Source organism: Esox lucius, chromosome 2 (assembly GCF_011004845.1).
Source record: "Esox lucius isolate fEsoLuc1 chromosome 2, fEsoLuc1.pri, whole genome shotgun sequence".
Classification (NCBI taxonomy): domain Eukaryota; kingdom Metazoa; phylum Chordata; class Actinopteri; order Esociformes; family Esocidae; genus Esox; species Esox lucius.
The window spans coordinates 17,467,679-17,491,227 of record NC_047570.1 but is presented as its reverse complement, the minus strand read 5'-3'; the positions used below and the strand labels follow the sequence as shown (position 1 = coordinate 17,491,227).

The following is a 23,549-nucleotide window of genomic DNA, read 5'->3' as shown; positions in this document are numbered from 1 at the left end:
GAGAGGTGAACCCTATAACCACAACACTCAGAGAGGGGAACCCTCTAACCACAACACTCAGAGAGGGGAACCCTCTAACCACAACACTCAGAGAGGGGAACCCTCTAACCACAACACTCAGAGAGGGGAACCCTCTAACCACAACACTCAGAGAGGTGAACCCTCTAACCACAACACTCAGAGAGGGGAACCCTCTAACCACATCACTCAGAGAGGTGAACCCTCTAACCACAATACTCAGAGATGTGAACCCTCTGACCACAACACTCAGAGAGGTGAACCCTCTAACCACAACACTCAGAGAGGGGAACCCTCTGACCATAATACTCAGAGAGGTGAACCCTGTAACAGTAAATCTCAGAGAGGTGAACCCTCTAACAGTAAATCTCAGAGAGGTGAACCCTGTAACAGTAAATCTCAGAGAGGTGAACCCTGTAACAGTAAATCTCAGAGAGGTGAACCCTGTAACAGTAAATCTCAGAGAGGTGAACCCTCTATCCTGTGCCTCTGTTCACCTGTACCGGTATGATCTTCTGATCAGATTATCTTTGAACGATCCAAATTTTTATCCCACTAAAATATTTGCCTTTTCCCCTGTGTCAACAAAATTCCAGTGCTGCATCTGGTGCCTGCAATGTTTGAAAGTCTCACAAATTATGCACAATGTTGTTTATCATTTTCATATAGGAGCCTCTTGTTTTTTTTCCGCTGAGATAAAAGTGCTGAGTTGAGAGTATTACAGGGAGCGTGATTCATGTGCGTGGTGCTCCTTGTTTTTCATTTGTTCTCCTGAAGGCTGCCTGGAAGTGCTTCTCTCAGGAGGAGGGCAAAACTGATAGAGCAACTTTGTCAAGGAGGATGTCTCAGTATTATAAAAAATCTACAGATCTGCATTATGATACAGAGCATGGGCTTATGGCCTTATGGGGGGCTTTGTTTTGTACAAGTGAAAATTAATTAAGACTTTTCCTGGTTCTTTCAAAACACTGAGTCAGAACCATGCTTTAAACAGTCAGAATCATGTTTTAAAGAGTCAGAACCATGCTTTAAACAGTCAGAACTATGTTTTAAACAGTCAGAACCATGTTTTATTGTGGTGTCAATGGCACGTCTTTCTTTGTGTCTTTACAGGTAAATCGTCAGAGAGGACTCAGTTTCCAGCCTTTGGGAGAGAGCCTGGTGTCTCTGGCTGTCAGGTGAGTTTAAAATTCAGTCTTTAATATGCATGGTACATTCCTTGTCTATTTCTCCTGGTTGGGGCTCCTCGCTAACTTGATAAATCGAATTGGCAGGTCCAGCTTATCAGATAGAACTCCTGTGTTGGTAGTATAAATAGACTGAATATGAATGTTTCCACGGCATAGTTCATGGAGCGGCGTAAGAAATCTCACGAGAACATTGGTAGGCGTGGAGGCTTCGCCGCGTCTTTGCTGCCCGTGCTCGGGAGATTCTTCATGCCCGACGTATTCCAGCAGAGCTTAGAAGGAGAAGCCCCACACTACTGAGAAACACCACTTTCAGCACCTCCATTAAGCCAGGGTCAGTGAGCCCAGCCCAGGCTGGCTCCCCTCTCATAGCCACACAGATGTTGGATACAAAGGCCTGATTGTGTGTACCAGCCACGGCACCCTCTCTCCCGGCCCTGACGTCAGCCAGTCAATGAGGAGAGCTCTCGTATTCTCCCACTCCTCCTCTGCCACGTTCATTGTTCTGTCTGTCCTCTTCTTCTCTCACTGACTGTATTTCTGACTCTTCCCACTCCATCGCCAGTCTCTCCGTATTTTTCTTTCTCTCTGCCCTAAAGTGGCTGTGAGATGTGATCCACAGAAAATGGTTTCTGTCCGTGTCTGCTCCACCACCTCACTGGTCCCTGTACAGGGAATTTATATTCCACATTAGTGCTAGTGATGTTGGGATTTGGGGTTTGCATGATGTGTCTGGACTTTAAAGATTAGGTTTAGGGTTATGTCAGAAAGAAGTCTTTAAAAGATAGAGCCGACCTCTTTAGGCTTAACACAAATGTCAAGGGACCTTCTGACCTCATTGACCCACTTGTTGACATCAAGTTAATCATGTGCCATTGTAATACCCTTCACCTCAATATCCCCTTCACTGTTAAACTGTACACACTAGTACCTAGCTGGTGTCTACTGCTAACGATATGGTAAAACAGCTCTGTTTCACCCAGTCAGACGCAGTGAAAACCTAGCTGATGTCTTGAGAGCTTGTTTCCTCATTCAGAAAATAGTGTTTCGCGATGGAATGCTAGTTCAGACATTTTGTGTGGGAACCAGGGAATCGGTGCAGGCCTGCAGCTGCTATGATCTGAGGCTGGCAGAGACTCAGTTTGTCTGGTCCTAGAAGAAAACAGGAAGATGAAAAAAGCTATTTCATTCCATAGAGAATGTAGGAAGAATGCATTCGTTATTAATATTGTATAAGCCTTCTAGTGATCATCGACAGGGCTCCACCGCTGCATCTCCTTTAGTTGAATAAGAAAAGCGTCTCAGGTGCAAAGATTATCAGGCATTGTTTATCTTTTAATGAGCAGCCGAATGCTCACAACCCCCGTCTGCTAAAGACACACGATCCATCCAAACTAACCGAATAAAAGGGAACACTTGTATTTTTGTCTCGGAGGACCATGATGGAAATATGAAACACACAAACAATCTATCAAGTTGTTGGTTTTTGGATACTCCCGTAATAATGTCAGATATCTGAAAAACAGCTCATCAGTTATGGGCTTCCGATCATTTCTAGACAAATTGCCCCGCTCAGCGACAGATTATTGGATCATTTAGTCTTGATGTAGAACTCTCTATGTCTTATTGGGTTCTATATTTAAACTGTTGCAGCCAGCTGTGTCCCCTATTCCAATATTCATGTTGTACACTGAGCTTGGCCGTCTGGAAGCGCGTTTCAAACCTTATGTCTATATATTTTTGAGCAGTTGTTATATGCACACCGGTGGAAGAAACAAAGCCTTGTGTATCTACTCACGGTCCTTGTGCGAAGTGTCTGCTGGTAGAGGATTCAGAATCTGATTTAACTGAGACCCTGTCTATCATTCAGCTTAGCCTCATTGGGGATGTGGGGGCATATTGTCATGTTTGTGCCCACGTTGAGTTGGCCCTGTTAAAGGAGCTAATGAACAGGGAGGTGGTATGGGGGAGGAAATGGGAGAGAGGGGTTGGCAGGTTGCTGTCTTCTGCAGGTAGCTCCCGTGTGGCTCCCGCGAGATGGATTATCCTGATTAAAGTGACAGGATGCAGTTGACAGACGACTGCCGTTATCTCTCGAAATCTGTGCGCCATTTCACTGTGGAAGATGATCACTGAGATGTGAAGAGGCTTGGGCAGAGAGCCCTGAGATTCAGGAGATCCTTGACATAATAAAGCCTTGTGTCGCGTGTAGGGCTTTAGTAACGTGATTGACTACAATGTTATTTGAAGCGGGAGGTTTTCTTGCCTAAACTATTATTGGAGTGCTGGGGGAGGAAATGTTCTCCCTCTTCTTAAACAGTCACACACACAGTACTGAACAGAGCCTTGGCAGTTAACCCAATTTCATTCAGTTCTCTGTTTTTTGGGTCAAAATTGTCTCTCTTTTTTCACAACAGAAAATCTAAGGTTATGGGTTTAGCTTCATAAAAGCATAGCTATATTTTTTGTAATCTTTAAATAGGATTCCGACAGTTTAAAGATCTCTAATCAACAACCAATAATCCCTGGCCTGGCTGGAGTTTCCAATGCTTTACTGTATGTAGATTACATTTGTAATTGGTATTTCATCTGACCTCTCGCGGCTCTCGTCTGGTTTTGTTCCATGCAGTAGTTTCTCTGAAAGCTAATATAGCTGGGAGGATTTAATATCATTGGGCCAAGGCATCAGAAGTGGTCTGGTATGTTGTGCCATGTCAATGTCAGTGCAGTGGCCTCAGTGACAGGTTGTCAGTTTTTAGAGCCTGCTTCTCCCATCATTTCTTCTGTAGTAAAGCAGTGGCAGACCTGATTGTCACAGGACTTAATGGCCTTCATTTCCTTCTCATGAAGGACGTCGATGATAAAATGAAATCAGGACGTTTTTGATGAAATCAGGACGTTTTTGATGAAATCAGGATTTTGATGATGAAATCAGCACGTTGATGATGAAATCAGGATTGTCGATGATGAAATCAGGATGTCGATGATGAAATTAGAATGTTGATGATGAAATCAGGATTGTCGATGATGAAATCAGGATGTCGATGATGAAATTAGAATGTTGATGATGAAATCAGGATTGTCGATGATGAAATCAGGATGTGGATGTTGAAATCAGGATGTTTTTGATGAAATCAGGATCGTCAATGATGAAATCAGGATGTCGATGATGAAATCAGCATGTTGATGAGATCATGATGTCGATGATGAAATCAGGATGTGGATGTTGAAATCAGGATGTTTTTGATGAAATCAGGATCGTCAATGATGAAATCAGGATGTCGATGATGAAATCAGCATGTTGATGAGATCATGATGTCGATGATGAAATCAGAATGTTGATGATGAAATCAGGATGTTGATGAAGAATCAGGAAATCTTTAGAAAAACCACATTGACCAAACTATTTTATGACACGTGTTCATTCGTAGATTTTTTCCATAATAATTAGCAGTTATTATGGTACAAAATAACTACTTATTGTATCCATATAACAGTTGTATGATACAAATCGTATATGTTTTTGAGCTACTGGCCCAAGGTCAAAGCAATTCTTCAGATCACTGAAGGTAATTGGTTACTGTGTCAATCTGTAACCAATCTGTCTGGCACCTAGTGTTTCTTAGAAGTGTGTGAGGCATCCAGTCTCCAGAGCAGCTCACTCTTACTCCAAGGTATCCTAACTCACCCACCCTCCACCTACTCCCCTCAGCAGATTAGCCTAATTAGGCACTTAATTGGCCTGCTAACCCAGATTGCTGGGGGCACAGCGGTCAGTTTATGTTGGGAGGCTGCTGGATCCTTCCAGAGACTGCCTCCTCTTGGTCACCTGACTCAGTAAACAGGAGAGGATGCTGAGGACTCAGGGCTCCAGCCCACTAATCTGCGTCCGTCGGATCAGAGGCAGGTTTTGGGACGGCTCTGTTTCATACTGGCTACTCTCTACTAATTGGATCTGTGTGCCTGAGATCAGAAACGGGTCCAGTAGCCTGGTGGCCTGGTGACTCCCAGGGATCTGGGACGGACGTTTTGTCCAGTTAAGCCAGTGTGGTTTTTGGGGGGAGCCGACAGCTCCTGAGATCAGACAGATGGTTTAATGAGCCTTGAGCTTGCCTTCTCTCAACAACCCTGCGTCTCCCTGCCGCCCCCCCCCTTCAGAGGGATACTCCTCTAAGTCAGGACGTGTCCCCAGCGTTGTCTGAAGATGCCCTCAGGCGGTGATAGCTGCTGATCAATACCACTCCACTGCAGGCTGGAGGAGAGGGAAATCACTAGGTCAGACTGATTGGATCGATTTCTCCTTGGAGTTCAGTGGAGCTGCTAACGTTGACACACCCAGGAGTCACATTACTGGGTGTAAAAAAAAGATATGAAATTAAAATATGTATCTTGGAATCAATTTCTGGTGCCGGTTGTTTACTATCCTTATAGAACAGAACCAGACCCACATTATCCTTCTTATCGAAACAGACTTCAGCTGCACAAGACACATGCATTACCATATACAACATATCCTGCCTTTTGAATAAGAACTATTATATTAATAGGTGAACATGCATTGTTTAAAGTGTCTCCTGCTATGAAAGTAGGTTTGTACTGTCTTCAGCGTTAAAGAGATGTATTTTGTCTGAGGGGAGGTTGTTAGTGAGTTATGGTACCATAACACACGGTGGCCCCTATTCCCTCTGGTGCAGATCTCCATGAAGCTGCTCAGTGGATTGATTAATGTTCTTTAATAGATCATTAGGGGAATGGCTGATTCATGGCCCAGTGCCTCGCTGATAAACTTTGACGGTAAATATGATCACCCCCTAACTGTAAGAGTTCTCCCCCCCCCCCACACGCACACACTAGATGAGCTTCTCCTGTGATCCACTTGAAGGGCCTATTTGCCCTATAACATTTATCTGAGCTATGCTTTGGGCAACAGGGTTTGGATAGTTGGCTAGCTTATTTTAATGTAGTTATTTTCGCTGTTTGATTTCAATGAAACAAGTGACCCATTTACTTATTTTTTTAGTTTTTTTATATTTTCTTATTCTATGTTTTGTTATCATGATGTTTTATTTTTGTTATTCTAGTATTTGTTTTTATTCTATTGTGTCTTTATATATTTTTTTTTCACTGTAAAGCACATTGAATTGCTTGTATGTATGAATTGTGCTATATAAATAAACTTGCATGCTTGTACATACTCTAAAGTGAGCCATAGGGGATACTGTAACAAAAGTAAACCATGTACCCTCAAAAGCTGAGGGTTGAAAATTCACCTGTTTACAATCAAAACAATTATATAGCTGGCAATAAGTCTTGTTGATCTAAATATAGCTACCATAGTGTGAATTCGTCTTTATCTGTTGTTTGTTTTTTATGTCCTCCAGGCCAATCTGCGGCCTGACATTGGGATGGCGAGTCCTGGGCCTGTGACCACATCTGGGAAAACCGCTGCTCCCTTCTACCCTCCTTTCAGTGGGGCCAACCCCAGGAGACGCCCCCTACCGGACTCCACCCCCATAGGTCAGTGTCAATTCGTCCACTCCTAGAGAGATGAAGGCACTCTTTTTATCTCAAAATGTTCTTTGCAAGTGCCATTATGGTGTAGTATGTCTGAAACAGAATGCCCATCACTATTGTAAACGTCAGAGAGAATAGACCAAACTATCTAGCAAAGACTGACTTGGAAGACTGGATTTACTGAATCTGACCGAAACCACATTGATCTGTTTTCACTTTATTAAAAAGCTTGTGGAAGTCCTTGTTTTCAATGGATTAATTACTGTTGCATAACAATTTGGAGGATCATTGAAATACTAATTATTACTATTTTGATGATAACAACAGACAATATTTATATATATATATGGGAACACTTAAATTCACACATCGGTTCTCGAAGAACTAAATATAATAAAGATCAAAATGGTCTCCAGACCTTAATCCCATAGAAAATCTGTGAAGGGAGCTGAAGGTTAAAGTTGCCAAAGATCAGCCTCGAAACCTTAATGACTTGGAGAAGATCTGCAAAGAGGGGTGGGACAAAATCCCTCCTGAGATGTGTGCAAACCTAGTGGCCAACTACAAGAAACATCTGACCTCTGATTGCCAACAAGGGTTTTGCCACCAAGTACTAAGTGATGTTTTGCAGAGGGGTCGAATAATTATTTCACTCAATAAAATGCAAATAATTTTTTTTTTGTTTTTCTGTCTCTCTCTGTTCAAATTAACCTACCATTAAAATTATAGACTGATCATTTCTTTGTCAGTGGGCAAATGTACAAAATCAACAGGGGATAAAATATTTTTTTCCCTCACTGTGTATATATATATATTTAACTTGATTTGTGCAAGTAAATATTAGGCGGGAGTTGGCATCCTTTCATCCCTCTTTATTCTAGACGTCAATGAGCCATTGTGTTGTTTACCTCCCACATAGGCCCTCTCTGTTGTCTTAATCATGTCGTGCCTTTTCACAGATCCTCTTCAAACAAAGAAGGTTCGCAAGGTCCCTCCTGGCCTGCCCTCATCTGTGAGTAAAAGATCATTTGATCTGCCTGCTACAGCTCTCCTGCATAGAAGTAGATCTATCAGGGATCTTAACCAAAAATAAACACGCACATCCAGGCTGACGAAGACAGTTGTTGACATCATTGTTAAACAAATGTAGCTGGGCTTTCCTGAACTTTTCAGAGACGTCTTCTACAGTTGCACAGGGCTGTCTGGTTGATGGCTGGGGCGTGTGCGTGCCTATGTGTACTACATAGTGTTTGTATGTCTATGCGTCTGTACATTAAGGTGATTGATTTTGGGGTCTGCCCTGTCACAGCGTGGCCTCCTCAGTTCCTCTCATGGGACACAGGGTGATGTGTGGCGTGTGGAGCAGAGCTGTCAGAATGGATCCCTGGTGCTGCTCTTTTGATGTTTAATTAGTCATTATGTAGCCGAACAGGAGGACAGACAGAGATTAATAGTGCAGAATCTGAGACATTTCCATGGGTAATAATCCCGGTGGAGCAGAAAACATTAGAATGCAGAGGAAGTGTGGAGCTCAGCTTGCCTCCGCCTGGGCCAGCCTCATTAATATGCATAAATCACTAAGTCAGATGTTCATTGTGAAAACCCTGGTGGATTGTCAAAGCCGTGCCTTAACTTCACAGCCACTGGTACCAGTCTTAGTTTTAATAAATAGCAACTGTTTTTTCTGAGATCTTTCTTTACTTTTGTGCGGAAGGATTTCTACTCTGAGAACAAAAAGAGGGCTTTGATGAAGGTGACTCAGGGCCCGGATTTTCTTTTCGGTGCTGCAGTAATCGGGAGCCCCACCACTGTTCCTCTGGAATCAAATATGGAACAGGTTATGGAGACATTAAAGGGAGATGTGTTTTGTCTCTGAATTTGTATTTCAATACTTGCTTGTCAGGAATAGAGGGAGGAAAGCAGTGTCGTGGGAAAAGTGCCCCCCCCCCTCCCGAAGTAAGTGAAAGGGATATCGGGGCGCGGGGGGGGGGTTCCTTGCGGGGTACCTCTCTTTGTTGTGTAAATGGACACATTTTATTCGTCACTACTTAACACATGGGCGCAGGTGCACTTGTGAGATTCATAATAGTAGAATCCCTAGTGGAACAAGTAGTGACAGAGCAGAGAGGCACAGGCAGGGTGTTGGTCTTGACCCCCACACTGAGTCAAGACTTTACCACTGGAAAAGTATTTACACTTGTGTCTTTCCCTTTAGTTGCCAGGAAAGGTACAGTTCTGGGTGGTGTATGGATGTGGGCCAGGATGGAGTTTTTAGGAGGTGTTGGATGGCCTGGTTGAGATGTAGGGGATATGAGCTGACATGAAGTAGGTGATCTTGTAAGTGGTCATAGTTGTTGAGACACTACATTCTGGCTGGTAGGAGAGTGGGTCGGTCTGTGCGTGTGGGGGGGTCATGCTGAGCTGTGTTGTGCTCTTTTGTGTTGTGCTAGGTTGTGCTGTGCTGTGTTGTCCTGGGTTGTTCTGTGTAGATTTGTGTCATTTTGTGTCATGCTGTTTTACAGTATACTGTGTTGAATTGTGTCATGGTTTGCCGTGGTGTGTTAAGCTGTGTTTTCTGTCATGTTGTGTCATGTTGTTTAACACTGTGTTGTGTTGTATGATGGATTGCTATGCTCTGTTGTGTTGTGTTCTGTCATGTTGTGGTCATGCTGTTTTGTACTGTGTTGTGTTGTGTCATGGTGTGTTATGTTGTGTTGTGTTCTGTTCTGTTGTGTCATGTTGTGTCATGCTGTTTTGTACTGTGTTGTGTTGTGTCATGGTGTATTATGCTGTGTTGTGTTCGGTTGGTCATGTGGTGTCATTCTGTTTCATATTGTGTTATGTTGTGTTCTGTTGTGTCATGCTGTTTTATACTGTGTTGTGTTGTGTCATGGTGTATTATGCTGTGTTGTGTTCGGTTGGTCATGTGGTGTCATTCTGTTTCATATTGTGTTATGTTGTGTTCTGTTGTGTCATGCTGTTTTATACTGTGTTGTGTTGTATCATGGTGTGTTATGCTGTGTTGTGCTGTCTTGTGTTTTGCTGAGTGTGTAGTGTACCTGTAAGGCAGGAATACAGCTGGCTCTAGTTGCTGCTGAAAGGCTTTTGCTTGTGTAAGCACCCGGGCCTCACTAGAGGCCTGAAGAGCTGCTTGATAAACAAAATGAACACAATGCTTCCTATTATTATAACCCCTACTGGGAATTCTCTTTATTTCTTATGTTGTAGATTTTTTTTGTCCTCATCTAAATATAGATTTGGGGATTAGATTTGAGGAAAGGCATAATTTAATGAGTTGAGGATGTGTGTACTTTATAGTCATGTGAAAAAATAATTACACCCCCTGGACAGGCATGTAATCTTCAATTCCACACATTTTGAATGATGAACATCATCTGATGTAACAAATGACACTGAAAGATTGTACTTTGCAATCATATATCCATCAATAAAAAACAGAAATGCAATTTCATTATGTAGAAGAAATTAGTAAACCCTTACCTATATCATCATAAAATGGCTGAAATTAGAACCAGGTGCACCTAAACAGTTAATTTTATTAGAAAGCCATTATAGTGTAACTTGGGAGGTTCCATCCTTCCATTACGATTAGAAACTTGGTTGGGTTTGGTCTTAACCATGTGGGAGTGTGGTAACATCAAGCTTAGATCAGGAGACTCACACCTCTGAGTATCAGAAGGCCCATGAGTATGGGGGGTTACAAAGCCATTTCCAAGCAATTTTAGGTACGCCATTGCACTGCCTGATGGATCATCTATAAATGGAGAAAATCTCAGACCACTGGCAATCTACATAGAACATGTCTTCCCACCAAATTCAGAAAAAGAGCTATAGACCAACAGATGCTCATAGAACTCTCTAAGAAACCCAGGGTAACATCAATGGAGCTACAGGCCTCTCTTGCCACAGTCTGTGTCAAAGTGCATGAGTCAGGTGTCAGAAAAGAGACTGCAGAAACTTGGCCTACACGGGAGGTCAGGAAGGAAGATGTCTATGTTCTCAAAAAAGTATTTACATACAACTGACATTTCTAGTAGTTTTGGTAAAGCCTAAAACTACTGGAACAATGCTCTAGATCTGGATGTGTCAAAGGTGGAGTTGTTTGGCTGCAAAGCCAGACAACATGTTTGGTGTAAAGAAAACACTGCCTTTGAACAGGAGAACTTCATACCAACCAAAATGTATGGAGGCAGTGGCATTAAGGTTTGGGGCTGGTCATTGCTTCCAGGCCTGGTCAACCTGAGTCAACTATGAATTCCATTTTGTACCAGAGGATTTTTTAAGAGAATGTGAGGTCATCTGTCAAAAAGCTGAAGTTGATTTAAACATGGATCTTGCAATGGGCAATGATCCCAAAATACAAAATCAAAGCTTTAACAGAAATGCTCAGAAAAGAAGAAATGGAGAGTTTTGGAATGGCCGAGTCAAACCCCTGATCTCAATCTTGTTGAAATGCTGTGGGGGGACTTGCAGTGTGCTGTCCAGCCCTGTTACAAGACTAGTTGTGGTTTAGTACTCTAAAGAAGGCTGAGGAGGCTGAGGAGAGTTACAAGAAACAGCTACATGAAGTTATTCCAGGGGGTATGCTTACATTTTCAGATGACTGTATATACACTATATGTAGTATTCTTTATAGCAATCATAATATTTTTTGAGCAAAGCGTCTGTGCATTAAGGCTGATTCCCTGCCATATATACCAGACACTGAACACTAAAACATTTTACTAACATAACAATCTAACATAACATAGAGTGGGCCCACATTGCCTTACTTTAACCATTTTGCTGCATCTTGTGTACAGTCCCCCCCCCCCAACTTCAGTCAAATACAGTATAGATGTTGCGTCAACTCGATATAATATGTGCACTCTAGTACATTTCAGCTGTCCCAATTCAAACCAGTGATTGGATTGCTTCAGCTATCTGTAATAAATGTGTGTAGAGTCATAATATCCAGTCCAGTGCACACACTCAGCCCTTAGCCATTGCAGGTTGTCTGTTGTCTTGTCAATCTTTTGTCGTGACACAACTGACTGTTCGTGGTCTATTTAACACATCGTTGTTGGAAAAGGTCCTGTAAGTAAGCATTTCACTGTTAGTCTACACCTGTGGTTGAAGATGCCTGTGACAATAAAATTAGATGAGATTAGATTTGATGTATCTATCTGTAAACTGAGCATCGCGCTGACTGAAGGATATAATGTGTCATCATTGGATGGACAGCCTGCTGAGCAGGATTGCTGACGGGCAGCGGTATGGGCACCTACATTGAGGGTCCTTCTGACAGGGGGACAGAGGAGAGAGACGCAACACTGGCTTGTAGGGAAAAGCTGTATCTTGTAGGATATTCATGTGTAGCTGGGAGGGCATGGCTGGTGTGTGTGTAAATAGCCAGGCTTTTTTTACATGCCCTTGTCACAGGCAGAATGGCTTGATGTGACACTTCCTCCCTGGCTGCGGTGATTCTAGGCTGGTTCAGGAAAAGAAAGAAAGTGGCGGGGAGAGGGGAGTGGGGGGGGCTCAGAACCAACTCCCTTCAGGGACTTCAGCTAGCGAGAACCCTGGCTGTGAATGACAAAAAAGATTGTCATTTGCTTTTGACATATCACTCAGACACCCTTGTTTCTGAGGGACTTTCACTTAGCTTGGAAACTGAGACTGAAGGGAGAAAGTCTGCTCTGCTTCAGGGCTCTCAGACTAAGACCCAAGATTCTGCCTAACAGTGCTGTTGGGTGAATGACACTCAGAGGATATTGTGTGTGCATGTCTTTATCTTTAACTGAAAAAGCCTCCCTTTTATAGATGCAGCTCCATGCATTTTGACTAGACAGCCATCTGGAGGTGGAGCAGGATGGTGCAGGCAGCCAGGAAGCAGAGTTCATTTTGGGTTTTCTTTGAACAAGGGCAGGTCAGGACCTAGAAGAGGGCAGTCCTTTTGAGTAGACCTGCCACGGGATGAAACGTGTCAGCAAAGCCTGCGAATCCAACCCACCAATCACTGTTTGATGTGTTTTGATATGTAGGCACAGTTGTATTGTCTCAAGTGATTTGAGCTCCCCTTTCGTCTTACTTATTCACAGCATCACCTTACTCTTTATCACATTCCTTTATAGTGTAGACATTTTTTAGGAAGAATATTTATGTTGCTGGACATTGTGACTTATTATGAACCTTTCCATGGTGCATGGTTGACATGGTCCTTTACATGATCTAAAAAAAATCTAGAATACACATAGTATACAGAAGAGGAATATTGAATAACTGTCTCTGTCTCGTTGATCATTTCATAGACTCTAGATTTAAAAAATAGTGTTTTATCTATTTGAGAAGGCTGAAATATGCAAGTATTTTAAATTCTAGGAATTTGAATACACATGCATTTGAGCCCAGGCATGCTGGCTACAGACCAAGGCCAGGCTCTTCCTCCCCTGCTCTTGTCCAATCAGGTCAGCAGGTCAGAGTTAGACCACTAGGGGGCAGTGTGCTGGACTCAACTGCTCTGCTCTGGCCCCAGTGTGAAGGCCCACTGCAGACAGCTTTTGTGAGACTGTGTCAAGGCTCTGCTTTCAATGATGGACTGTTTTGGCCCTGAGGACCTACGTCACTGCCAATGTTAATAAGGGGAACAACATTTTTCTGGGGGATTTTATTACATTATTTACCAGGTAACCAGACTTGTACAGCTACTTACAAGTCCGGTTACGCAATAGTTCTTGTGTAGTTTGTTGATCACCCTAGACACCTGCAAAATGCAAATGAAAATAACCTCTTTGATCTCTATCTAACATGCTGCTATTTCTTATTATTCAAGTGAATATTGTAGTGGACAAGAGCCTAGTTACTCACTGTGCTGCCTGTGTGTGTGTGGGGGGGTGGGGGTGGGGGGGTCTGGAGATGAGCTCATCAGACAGTTGATTAGATAGATGCCCCTCGTTTGACTGGGATGATCCTGAACAGAGATCCTCCCACTCCTTCCCTCCCCCGGGTGTGTTTATCAGTGTTAGTGTTGCTGAAATGTCCCACTAACATGAGAGATGGAGATAAAGGATCAGGCCAACAACTCCAGAGGAACTGGCTGCTTTCATCTACAAGGAGGAGAACACAGTTAAGTGAACAGAGAGCTGAAATGAATGCACACATTAAAGTCATTAGTCACATTCCAGCCTGTGGTAAATGAATAACACTGTCCCTGGCTGTGCGACTGCACCACGTGTGTGCAGACCTTGGTTTCTGATCTCGTGGCAGCTTGGGATGGTGCTCTGCCAACAACCAATGATGGTTCTGGGGCCGGGTAGCCTGGCGGTCAAGAGCGTCGGGCCGCTAAACGGAAGGTTGCTGTTTCTAATACCCACTAGCCGACAAGGTGAAAAAAGGTATTACTCGCCAGTTGTTTCTGTGAATGAGAATGTGCTCTTAACTGTAAGATGTATATATTGAAGGATTTATTAGGATGAGGTTTGTCTCACCCTAAGCTACGCTGGACTGATCTTGTTTAGATAGGGTCAGCATTTGAAGCTCATGGTATACTGTAGGCTGTAGGGCATGTTTCTAGGAAGAAGACTTGGGACTCTAGGCTATTGTATAAACTTGCAGATATCGATGGTTTGAGATGCCACCTTCTGAGGTAGCTGGACCTACACGATCAAGCCCCCGGGCTTGATTTGCCCCCAGCTGACGCCCACAATCCTGCGTGGTATGTCTCAGACATGCCAGTGTAAATTCAATTACTATGGAAATTATTATGCAAACTAAGATAAGTCTATCTAGCGTTTTATTCTCTCTCATAATGTAAACAAGCCCTCTGCTGCCAGTTGTAGGTCAGATCCTACACAGTGGGCGGGGTTAGAGCCATAACTAGGGGCCTTGATGGGATGGGTTTTTCTTGGCTGCCTGTCTCAAGTCACTGAGAAATAAATAGGGAACCTACTGCCATTTAGCAGCTATAATAATGCCTCTTGGATCACTTTATAGTGAACATTGTTGTTGTCCTGACACCATGATATTAATGAAATGCATTGGTTCCACTGTCCTTTTGATCACTTTGATCAAACAGGTATACAACATTCCTGTGATATTTCTGTGGAGCTGTAGCAGTCTTGACAATGGTTTTGAATTGGTGCATGGGAGTATTTGGATGACAAAGGACAGAACTGATAAAGGGAGTTGGGTGGAGCATGATTGTGGTCATTATGGAATGCGGTTCCGATCATATTTGGATGGGAGAGAGTCCAGTGGAGAACAACATCCACAGACGTGTAGGGGTGTGCCCTGAAAAGGCCGGTTGGACGGTTTGTTATGTCAGACAGGTCTGGCCTGAAGATCTGTGGTCTGGTCCAAGTTTACTGTGGCTAGGGAGTCTGCCTGCCTGTCTGCCTGCCTGCTTGTCTGCCTGCTTGTCTGCATGTGTCTTCTATGTCAGGTCCTTCAGCTAGCCAGGCCAGGAGTGGCTCAACCAGGATTACCAAAGCCTCTACGTCTCTCTGGCAGAACCAACACAATAGGATGTGTGTGTTTACTCAGTCAGCGCAGCAGAGCACCGACAGACTGTGTGCTTTATAAATAACTCCAAAAGCACATTTCCACGGCGCACACTCACATGCAAATCGTTAGGGAAATAAGGTCAGGGGAAGTTGAAAGAGGAGGAAATGTGTGTGTAGTTAGAGATTCAGCAGTTAGAGATATTCTAATGTGTCGATCTGAAGCCGAGCCAGTAACGCGGCGCTGCTCTGAAAAAGCCTTCAGGAGAGGAAATGCCTGTTCTGTGCTCACTTACGCGGTCGTAAGTCTTTGGAGGTAACGTCTAATAAATGTGTAATCACATCAAGGCTGTGCGTTCTAAACAATCCCCACTTATGTCATCGTCGACCACCATCATGGTGGAAGTGACCTCAGTAGGTGGACGGGTCCCTGGGGAAAGAATCGGTCCAGTGGTAGGAACGCGATTGGAGGTGAGTTGTGTAGATAGGTACGCGTCTGGACGACTGCCAGTGAAGTAACACTTAACCCGCTTTCGCACGGATGTAGACCGGTTTCTCTGTGGTTGATAGAGAAAGGGAAATTCTGGCCCTGAAGAATATGACAACGTTGGTTATTTTCTGTCCAATATTGTTACGACCTGCCTGTAAATTATTGCATAGTGCTCCTATGTTTAAAGCTGTGTTTTATATCCTGTGTTAATAGTAGTAACATGTCTGCTTTCACCAATCCTGAGTACATCTCTCTTTCCGCATTCTGTTTGAGCTTTAATGTCTTTTCTTCTCAGCATGGCCTTCTGTGCCTGGACCCGTTTTTTGGACCCTTCAAACACACTTCTATCATGCCAATTTTCCTTAAAGCATCAACTTGAAGTGGGTCCAGAAATAAAGTGGTACCAGCATGTAGTGTGCCTTGGAAAAGTTTAAAAGAATTTCAGAGAAGAAAGAGGAATAAATAATAATAGTACCAAAGGAAAAACATAATAAAGCCTAGTTTTCTTTGGGAAGAGGAAGGCTTTCATCTTTCTATAACAATAATGCTCTCAATGAGTACACAGGCCTGTGTTTAGTCCAGGAAGCTTCCACTGACAGACATGAAAGGCTCAGGGGAAGCTGGATAGAGTGGGCTTTAGTCTCTGTATGGCACACGGGTCTCTCCTCTCGCCTCCCTCGTCCTCCACCTCTCCTCTTTCTCCTCCTTCAATGGAGGCCGACATGGAAACAGCAGAGCAGTCGGCGAGACAGTGAAATGAAATGGCTGTGTCTGTTTTGGTTGTACCCCTCTGCTTCCCCCTGGCCGTTGGTGTGCGTCTGAGCCTGAGGCCCGTGGGGGTTTAGGAAATGGATAACCACGGTCCTGTTGCCTGTTTGACGTCATGACCCGGCCCATCTGCAGCTGTTGCATGTGGTTAACAACTCTGTGTTTACAGTCACCTCCGCAACAGGGGAGATGTACATGTTACATAAACCATGCTATGGAAGCTTACAGTAAACATAAAACATTCTCAGAAAGACGTTCTAGAACATTCTACAAGTTTTTTTTCTTGTTTCTTGTCAGTTTTTATTACTCCGGCTATCCTAACTAGGAAATAGAATCTGAATGTATCTGAATTCCTCCCTTCTCATTCTCCTCTGCTGGTTGTTAATTGGTATTGTAACAGGATGTTCTGTTGTCAAGGTGGTTGTGTAGCTGAGGAAACCCTGAGCCTTTATTTTACCTCGCCGCTAGCTGACTAATGCAATTATTATAGAAACAGCAGATTAGCAGGATTAAAAACTGTATGGGAGAGAAAATTTAATGCAGTTATTTACCCAATAATTTGTTTGCTATTGAATAAATAAATTAATGATAACATGCCCTAAACAGAATAGTTGAAAGTTTAGTTCCAGCTTTCCTCCAGAAAATCAAAATGTTTATGGTTGCGAGTTTCATCATTTTTTCTCCTCTTTCTAAACCCACTCACGCATTTGTTTTATGACCAACCCCTTCAATTTAACCCCCCCCAACACACACACACACACACACACAATCTTCCCCTCCCCCTCGCCCCTTTCCTCTTTGCCTCAGCACTTATGAGGCTTAGAGGGAAGAACCATTTCAGCCCCTCCCCGTCAGCCACCCCCATAATGCTGCGGCGAATGGTTCAGCCCTGCTTTGCATACGTTTCCTCTGAGTAGATCCATGTGTGGAGGGCCAGAACTGGAAGAATTAGTCCTTTCCACCCTGGTTGGATGTATGTCTAGGGAGAAGCTGGTGTGTGCTGCTGCCGTGCTCTGAAACAGTACACTTGCTCTAGTCATCAGCTGAACATCTGAAGCTGTCATGTATTGTGCCTACCCTGTCCCTGGAATGGCCAGCAACTCCTTAATGTATTACTACAACGGGAAATCGGTGAGTTCTGTGTGCGGGAGAAAGAGAGGGCGTGTGAGTGTGTGTGTGTGTGTGTGTGTCTAAATGTGTAATTGGCCCTCGGGTATGGAGTTATATTGTGTTGCCCGGCTGCACACAGGATGGTTCCCGACTCCTCTCTCTCCCTCACTCTCTGCTTCATTTCTTTCCCTGCCTTTTCTTTCTGTAAAATGATATTTTTGTTCCCTCAGTTGCAGCTGTGTGACAGCACCATTTGTTTTTCTTAGCAGTTCAATTAGAGGACTTCATTTCTCTCTCAATATGTTATTGACATGTTATAGCCCTAACCAGTTATTGGCTCAGTATTATTGCTGTCAGAACCAAACTTCGGGACCGACTTCATTATTAGAGATAAGGCAGATTATGGGCAACAGACATAAGTCTCAACATGGGGATATGCTTGATTAGAAAGAAGTAAAACACATTAGTTTCTTTCTCTCTCACCTCCTTCGTAGACAGACTTAATCAGTGTGAGACTGAAAAATCGTTTTTTCAGCTGTGAATTTATTTTTACTGGCTGGTTGGTCCAGCACTGAGACTTGGTTGAAATAATAGCAAGTGGGAGTCTGGAAATGATTAAGGAAAATAGGCTGCCTGTTGAGGTTAGACTTTCCTGTTTGTAGATTGAGCTCTGAGCACAAGGGTCTGTTATTCCATCTGTTTTTATTCACATCACCATTCTGGACTCTACAGGGAGCCTAATGTAATTCCTGGATTGCTCAGAAACAAACCCTTTGATTTCTGTGTTCTGCTATCATTTATTTTATATATGTGTCTGGTTGTGTGCATGCATGTGCATTTGTGTTAGTGTGTGTGCGAGTGCTGGGGCTTGTACACTTGTTGTTTTGTTTTGCCTTCCTCTGAGTTGAATTGAGTTTCCTCAGATACCTGCAGTAATTGTGCGGCAGGTGTAACGGTGAGTGGAGGCGCCGAGTCTCCCTGAATTAGACATGAGGACACTTGTTCTCCACCGTCCCTCCATCCACAACATCCAATGCCTGGCTAACCATTGCACCTTATTCCCAGCTTTGACACCATTGGGTTGAACCTTTCTATACCATTGAGATTCCTTGTAATAAGGTCAGCATGCTCAGGCTTGTGTTTTAGAGATCCTTATATCCCATAAAGACAAGTCCTTTGTTCCTAAAACACCACACATAACTTAGATGTTTTTATATTAGTATTCCCAGGCATGTCTTACAGGCCGGCTGATTGGTGCAATTTGGAGCATATGGGTGACGTGGGTCAGGGTTGAACTTTTATTATTCAAAGTAGTGGCTAACTCATGTATTCTCTGGGCTAGCGAGGAATACAAATAAAGCCCACTTGGATGCAGAGTGAGTGTAATTTCTTGGCGAGGCTCTATGAGTCTTTGTTTTGAGTGTCATACGTTTTATGTTTCATAAGAAATTAGAAGCCCAAGCTTTAGAGAATTCTAATATTTGAGAGGATTTGGCGGGTGTTTTTCTAAGGTGTTGTCTTTCCTGTCTAATATCCCTGAAATTTGAGCAAAGCGACATCCATGACTGTTTCCACCAAAAAAAATTTATGGAGTATGACTTTTGTCTCGGAGTGTAACATTCCCATAGATACAACAACGTATATCTCCTCATTTATCACAGTGCTCTTGGTCTTAGAAAGGTGTTTCTTGAGACTTGCGTTTTTGAGCTTTCAACATCAACCGCTTGAGGCTTGAGGTGTCCCACGTGAAAGAGTTGACAGGTACCAGGCTGCTGAGCTCAACATGCCTCGTCAGGACTTGGTGGGCCTGTGTAGCAGAGACCATTGTGTTTGAACTGCCTGCCTCTAAGTGTGTTAGATTTGGACTTGAAAAGAAAGGCCTCAGGCATTGTTGGATTCCATATAGTGACGGGCAGAGACAGGGAACTCAGCTGTCACTAGCATCCACTGTGAGTTTCTTAGTTGTCGGGCCCTGCATTTTCCTCAGGTGGTGATCTTTAATATTTAAGAGGTTATTTCCCTGTCGTCATTTGCTGTATTCATATGTTGACAGTGATGTGTTTTTGTGTGGTTTTGAGCAGTGTGTGGTTGAGATCAAAGACAGGTGCTGCATCCTGGAGACGTGTGGGAAGATGTGGAGGGACTTGTCAGCCCTCTTATATTAGCCACAGAGAGATTTTAGAGTTTCACAATGAACTCTGCCAAGAACCTACAGTCTCAATTCTCTCCAATCTGACAGGAAACTTTGTATGCTTGTTGATAAACTACAAACCCTGAATTAATGATTTTTATAATTACGGGTCCTAAGATTCTCTAGTGAAAGTAGAGAAGCCGCAGAAACAAAACAGCCAAACTCACCCAAATTCCAACAATGATGCAAGACCTGCTAGCCTTCACCCTGAGTGACACCTCTTTAATTAATGTGGTGATAAAATGAAGACCCAGGCGGGCTCCCTCCTCTAGAAGCAGGGGGAATGAGGCGCCTGGTGTTTGGGGTTGCTTATTAATCCCTTGACTGGTTAGCCCAGGGTAAAAAGAACAATTAGCATGATCCGCCACCATATGCTGCCCATTCAGGCTCAGACTGGGACAAAGGCAGGACTCATGTGTGAGGCTAACCTGGGATGACCACTGGAGTCCGGAAACTCTGGTAACATGTGGGCCACCGGACCCAAGAGATCCCCTCTTTTCCAAGCTTACTGAGTGCTTGAGGAATGTACGTGGAACACAAATATAAACACAACATGTTAAGTGTTGGTTCCATGGTTTATGAACAGAAATAAAAGATCCCAGATATTTTACACACCGCCAATTGGCTATTTTTCTGAAATTTGTTTACATCCCTGTTAGTATGCTTTTTTCCTTTCCCAAGCTAATCCATCCTCCTGACAGGTGTGGCATATCAAGAGGCTGATTAAACAGCATGATATTACCACATGTGCAGCTGGGGACAGTAAAAGGACACTATAAAATGTGCAGTTTTGTCACAAAACACAATGCCACAGATGTCTTAAGATTCCGGGGGTGTGCAGTTGGCATGCTGACTCCAGAAATGTCCACCAGAGCCATTGCCAGATAATTTCAGTTTCATTCGTCTCTACCATAAGCCGCCTCCAACATTGTTTTTGAGAATTGGCAGTATGTTCAACCAAACTCACAACTGCAGACCAGGTTTTAGCACGCCAGCCCAGGATCTCCAAATACAACTTCTTCCACCGCCATCAACTCATCCTTCAGCATGATAGCTAATGCATGAATTTGTACACAATTCTGCGAGATAAAAATATCTTTGGCCTACATACTTAACAGACTTCGCTCATTGCTCTGGACCACAACATTTGCAAATAAATATCTGTATTATTCCCCGTCATTTGAAGTCCATAGAGTAAGGGCCTGATTAATGTATTTCCATTGAGTGATATATACAATATAACTCATTGAGATCGCTGACATTTCGGCATGTTGTGTTTACACGTTTGTTCAGTTTGTATCTTGTGCAGGTGCGTGAGTCTGGAACTTTATCTGACATAGTGGAGTCATGATAGCAAAACGTTCTGCGAGTGGTTCTGCTTGTGATTTGTGTGCTGGACGGTTCTGGTGTTAGGGTCAGCCCTCTTTGTGGCGTGGGGAGTTCCCTCAATGTCCCTCCATCTGGAGTGGATGAAGTCAGAGACCACATCACTGGTGTTTGGCCTTACGTCCCTTTGATCCTCCCGCCCAGCCTGGCAAAGCCTGTGCCACGTCCCCCTCCTCCTAACGCTGGCCAGCTGACAGTCAGGTTGAAAAATAAAGGCGAGCACTGGGACAAATTGGATTTTCATATGATTTCAGTTTCTTTGGTGCGTGGTGTTTACTGTAAGCGTACGTGCCGGTGTCATTATAGTTCCATTAAAAGCTGAGACAATCTAAAAAGCAAACAGTGTTTGATAACCATGCTCTCCCTCCGTGAGCCTTCCAAATGAACCCTGCTGACACAGCACTGGCTGTTCAACCGTCACAAGAAACCACTCAGTTCTTCCACTAAATTCATTTAAATAACTTCAATATACAACAGCACAAATGACAATCCTGTAAGGAATTGGGACAAATTTAGGAAAACGTCCTTATTTGCTTTTAATGATGGCTAATTAAAACATTTTACGCACTGCCTTTAGATTGCGATCAACCCACCCGCTAGAGTGGCGTGGGATTAGAACTGTTCCATTTCAACATCGTCCTAATAACTTGACTAATCATCGTCATTATCTCTCTACCACACGGAGAGACCGTTGAAGCCACATCTTAGAGGATAATGACTTGGACGTGTCCCAAGAACACAACACTGGCCTGTTCACCTCGTGTTGTTATTCATGCTAATAATGTCTGGGTTTTTTTTTTCTGGCAGGTGTATGCACCGTCTTCCAACGCCACAGAAGACTTCAACAGAGATTCCCCCTCCTTCACCTCTCCCAAACCCCCCAGCAGCATGTTTGCGAGCACTTTCTTTGGTGAGTGACGATGACTTCAGAAATCCTCTTTTATAGATTTTTCCAACTCCTGAGTCCAAAAAAGAAAGTATTTTCTGCTCGTTCAATCTGAAATTCTTCTTCCTCATTGCTTGTTGATGGACAGTGGACTATGATTTCAGGACAAACAATCTAAATTCATCTTCAGTTACTATCTGCGTAGTTACATTCTGCCTGTCGTTAAACAGTTTCAGATGTTCAGCTTGATTTAGACATTCTGTTCATCAGGTGGACTGTATTTCACTGATCCTGATATCGGAGTTGCAGGGCTTTAAAGGATGGCTTTTCTTTCTGTTAGCCAAGGGAGGCTTAGTGTTATCTTAGCAGTGTCCAAAACAGTTCTAAAAGCAGACTGGTCGGGAGAAGAACGCCCTTGTGTGATACAAGACTCCGCAGAAGGGTGGGGGGGGCTGCGCCCTGTGGAAAGGTCTCTAGACTCTCATAAGCAAGCTGTGTGTTGTGGTTTGTTTTATGGGAGCGGTTCAGGCGTATTGAAGTATTTTTAAACTGGACAGTGGCCATATAACTAAAGCCATTAAAACAACTTGCTCCCTTCTAAAAAAAAAAATACAAAATGTCCCTCCGGTTGAACGATCCTTGGGTTTGTTACATGGGTCATTAAGAAGAGTAGGGATGGAAATCAGGACTGATACATTTCAGCTCAACTCTGTTTGTTTGTCCTTAGATGGAGCACACAACTCCTCTGACCTGTGGAATTCTTCCAATGGGATCAGCCAGCCCAGCTATGGAGGAATGCTGGGAGGATCTTCATCTCACATGCCCCAGTCGGGGAACTACAGCAACATGCACTCACATGACCGCCTGGTAAGCCACCTTGCCAGTGACAATGGCACATAGAAGTCTCAGTGTTGACCACTTCTCCAACAGGTTCCTTTCAGATCTATCGCCTCATACTCAGAAAACATTTGCCATGGGTTTGTAATTGAATATTTCTGGTGTACAATATTGCAGCCCGCCATGCCTATGGAAATAGCCTAGCTAGGGGAAACACTGTGCCTGATGTGTATTCAGCGCCATTCATCTTGGTTTAGCCCCAGCAGAGCACGCCCCCTCTCTGCTGTTGGTGTGGTCCGTGGCCTGGTTATCTCTCTCTATCTGATGTAGCTGTCTGGTCATTATCTGTGTACGACACTGCTGACCCCCTGTGTCACTGTTTGATCTGTCTGTCTGCCGTGGCTCACTGGGACCCTGCAGCTGCCGCCCAGCCAAAGCCCTCAGTCCGTCTGGGCTCCGCTGAATAGGTTTACACCCACACAGTAATATTGCTTTGTCCTCTTTCTCTTTCAGAATTACCCTCCACACTCCGTATCTCCAACAGACATCAACGGCAGTCTTCCTCCGATGTCCAGCTTCCACCGCAGCAGCGCCAGCTCCTCCCCATTCGTTAACCCAACACACACCCCGCCCGTCAACACCAGCGATGGGGTCATGGGTAATG

General features: G+C 43.8%; 1 protein-coding gene across 10 annotated transcripts in view; it reads left to right on the top strand.

The window, feature by feature from the left end:
• The window catches only part of tcf12 (transcription factor 12), an 89,125-nt gene that overhangs the window by 47,009 nt on the left and 18,567 nt on the right, over positions 1-23,549 (top strand). For 5 of the 10 annotated variants that reach the window (XM_010880318.3, XM_010880326.3, XM_010880340.3 and 2 more), the window contains exons 6-11: positions 1,132-1,196; positions 6,587-6,722; positions 7,679-7,731; positions 21,970-22,072; positions 22,776-22,915; positions 23,399-23,543. In XM_010880318.3, the coding sequence (XP_010878620.2) occupies positions 1,132-1,196; positions 6,587-6,722; positions 7,679-7,731; positions 21,970-22,072; positions 22,776-22,915; positions 23,399-23,543 (642 nt within the window). The other 5 variants (XM_020054363.3, XM_020054358.3, XM_020054349.2 and 2 more) reach the window with 5 other exon arrangements.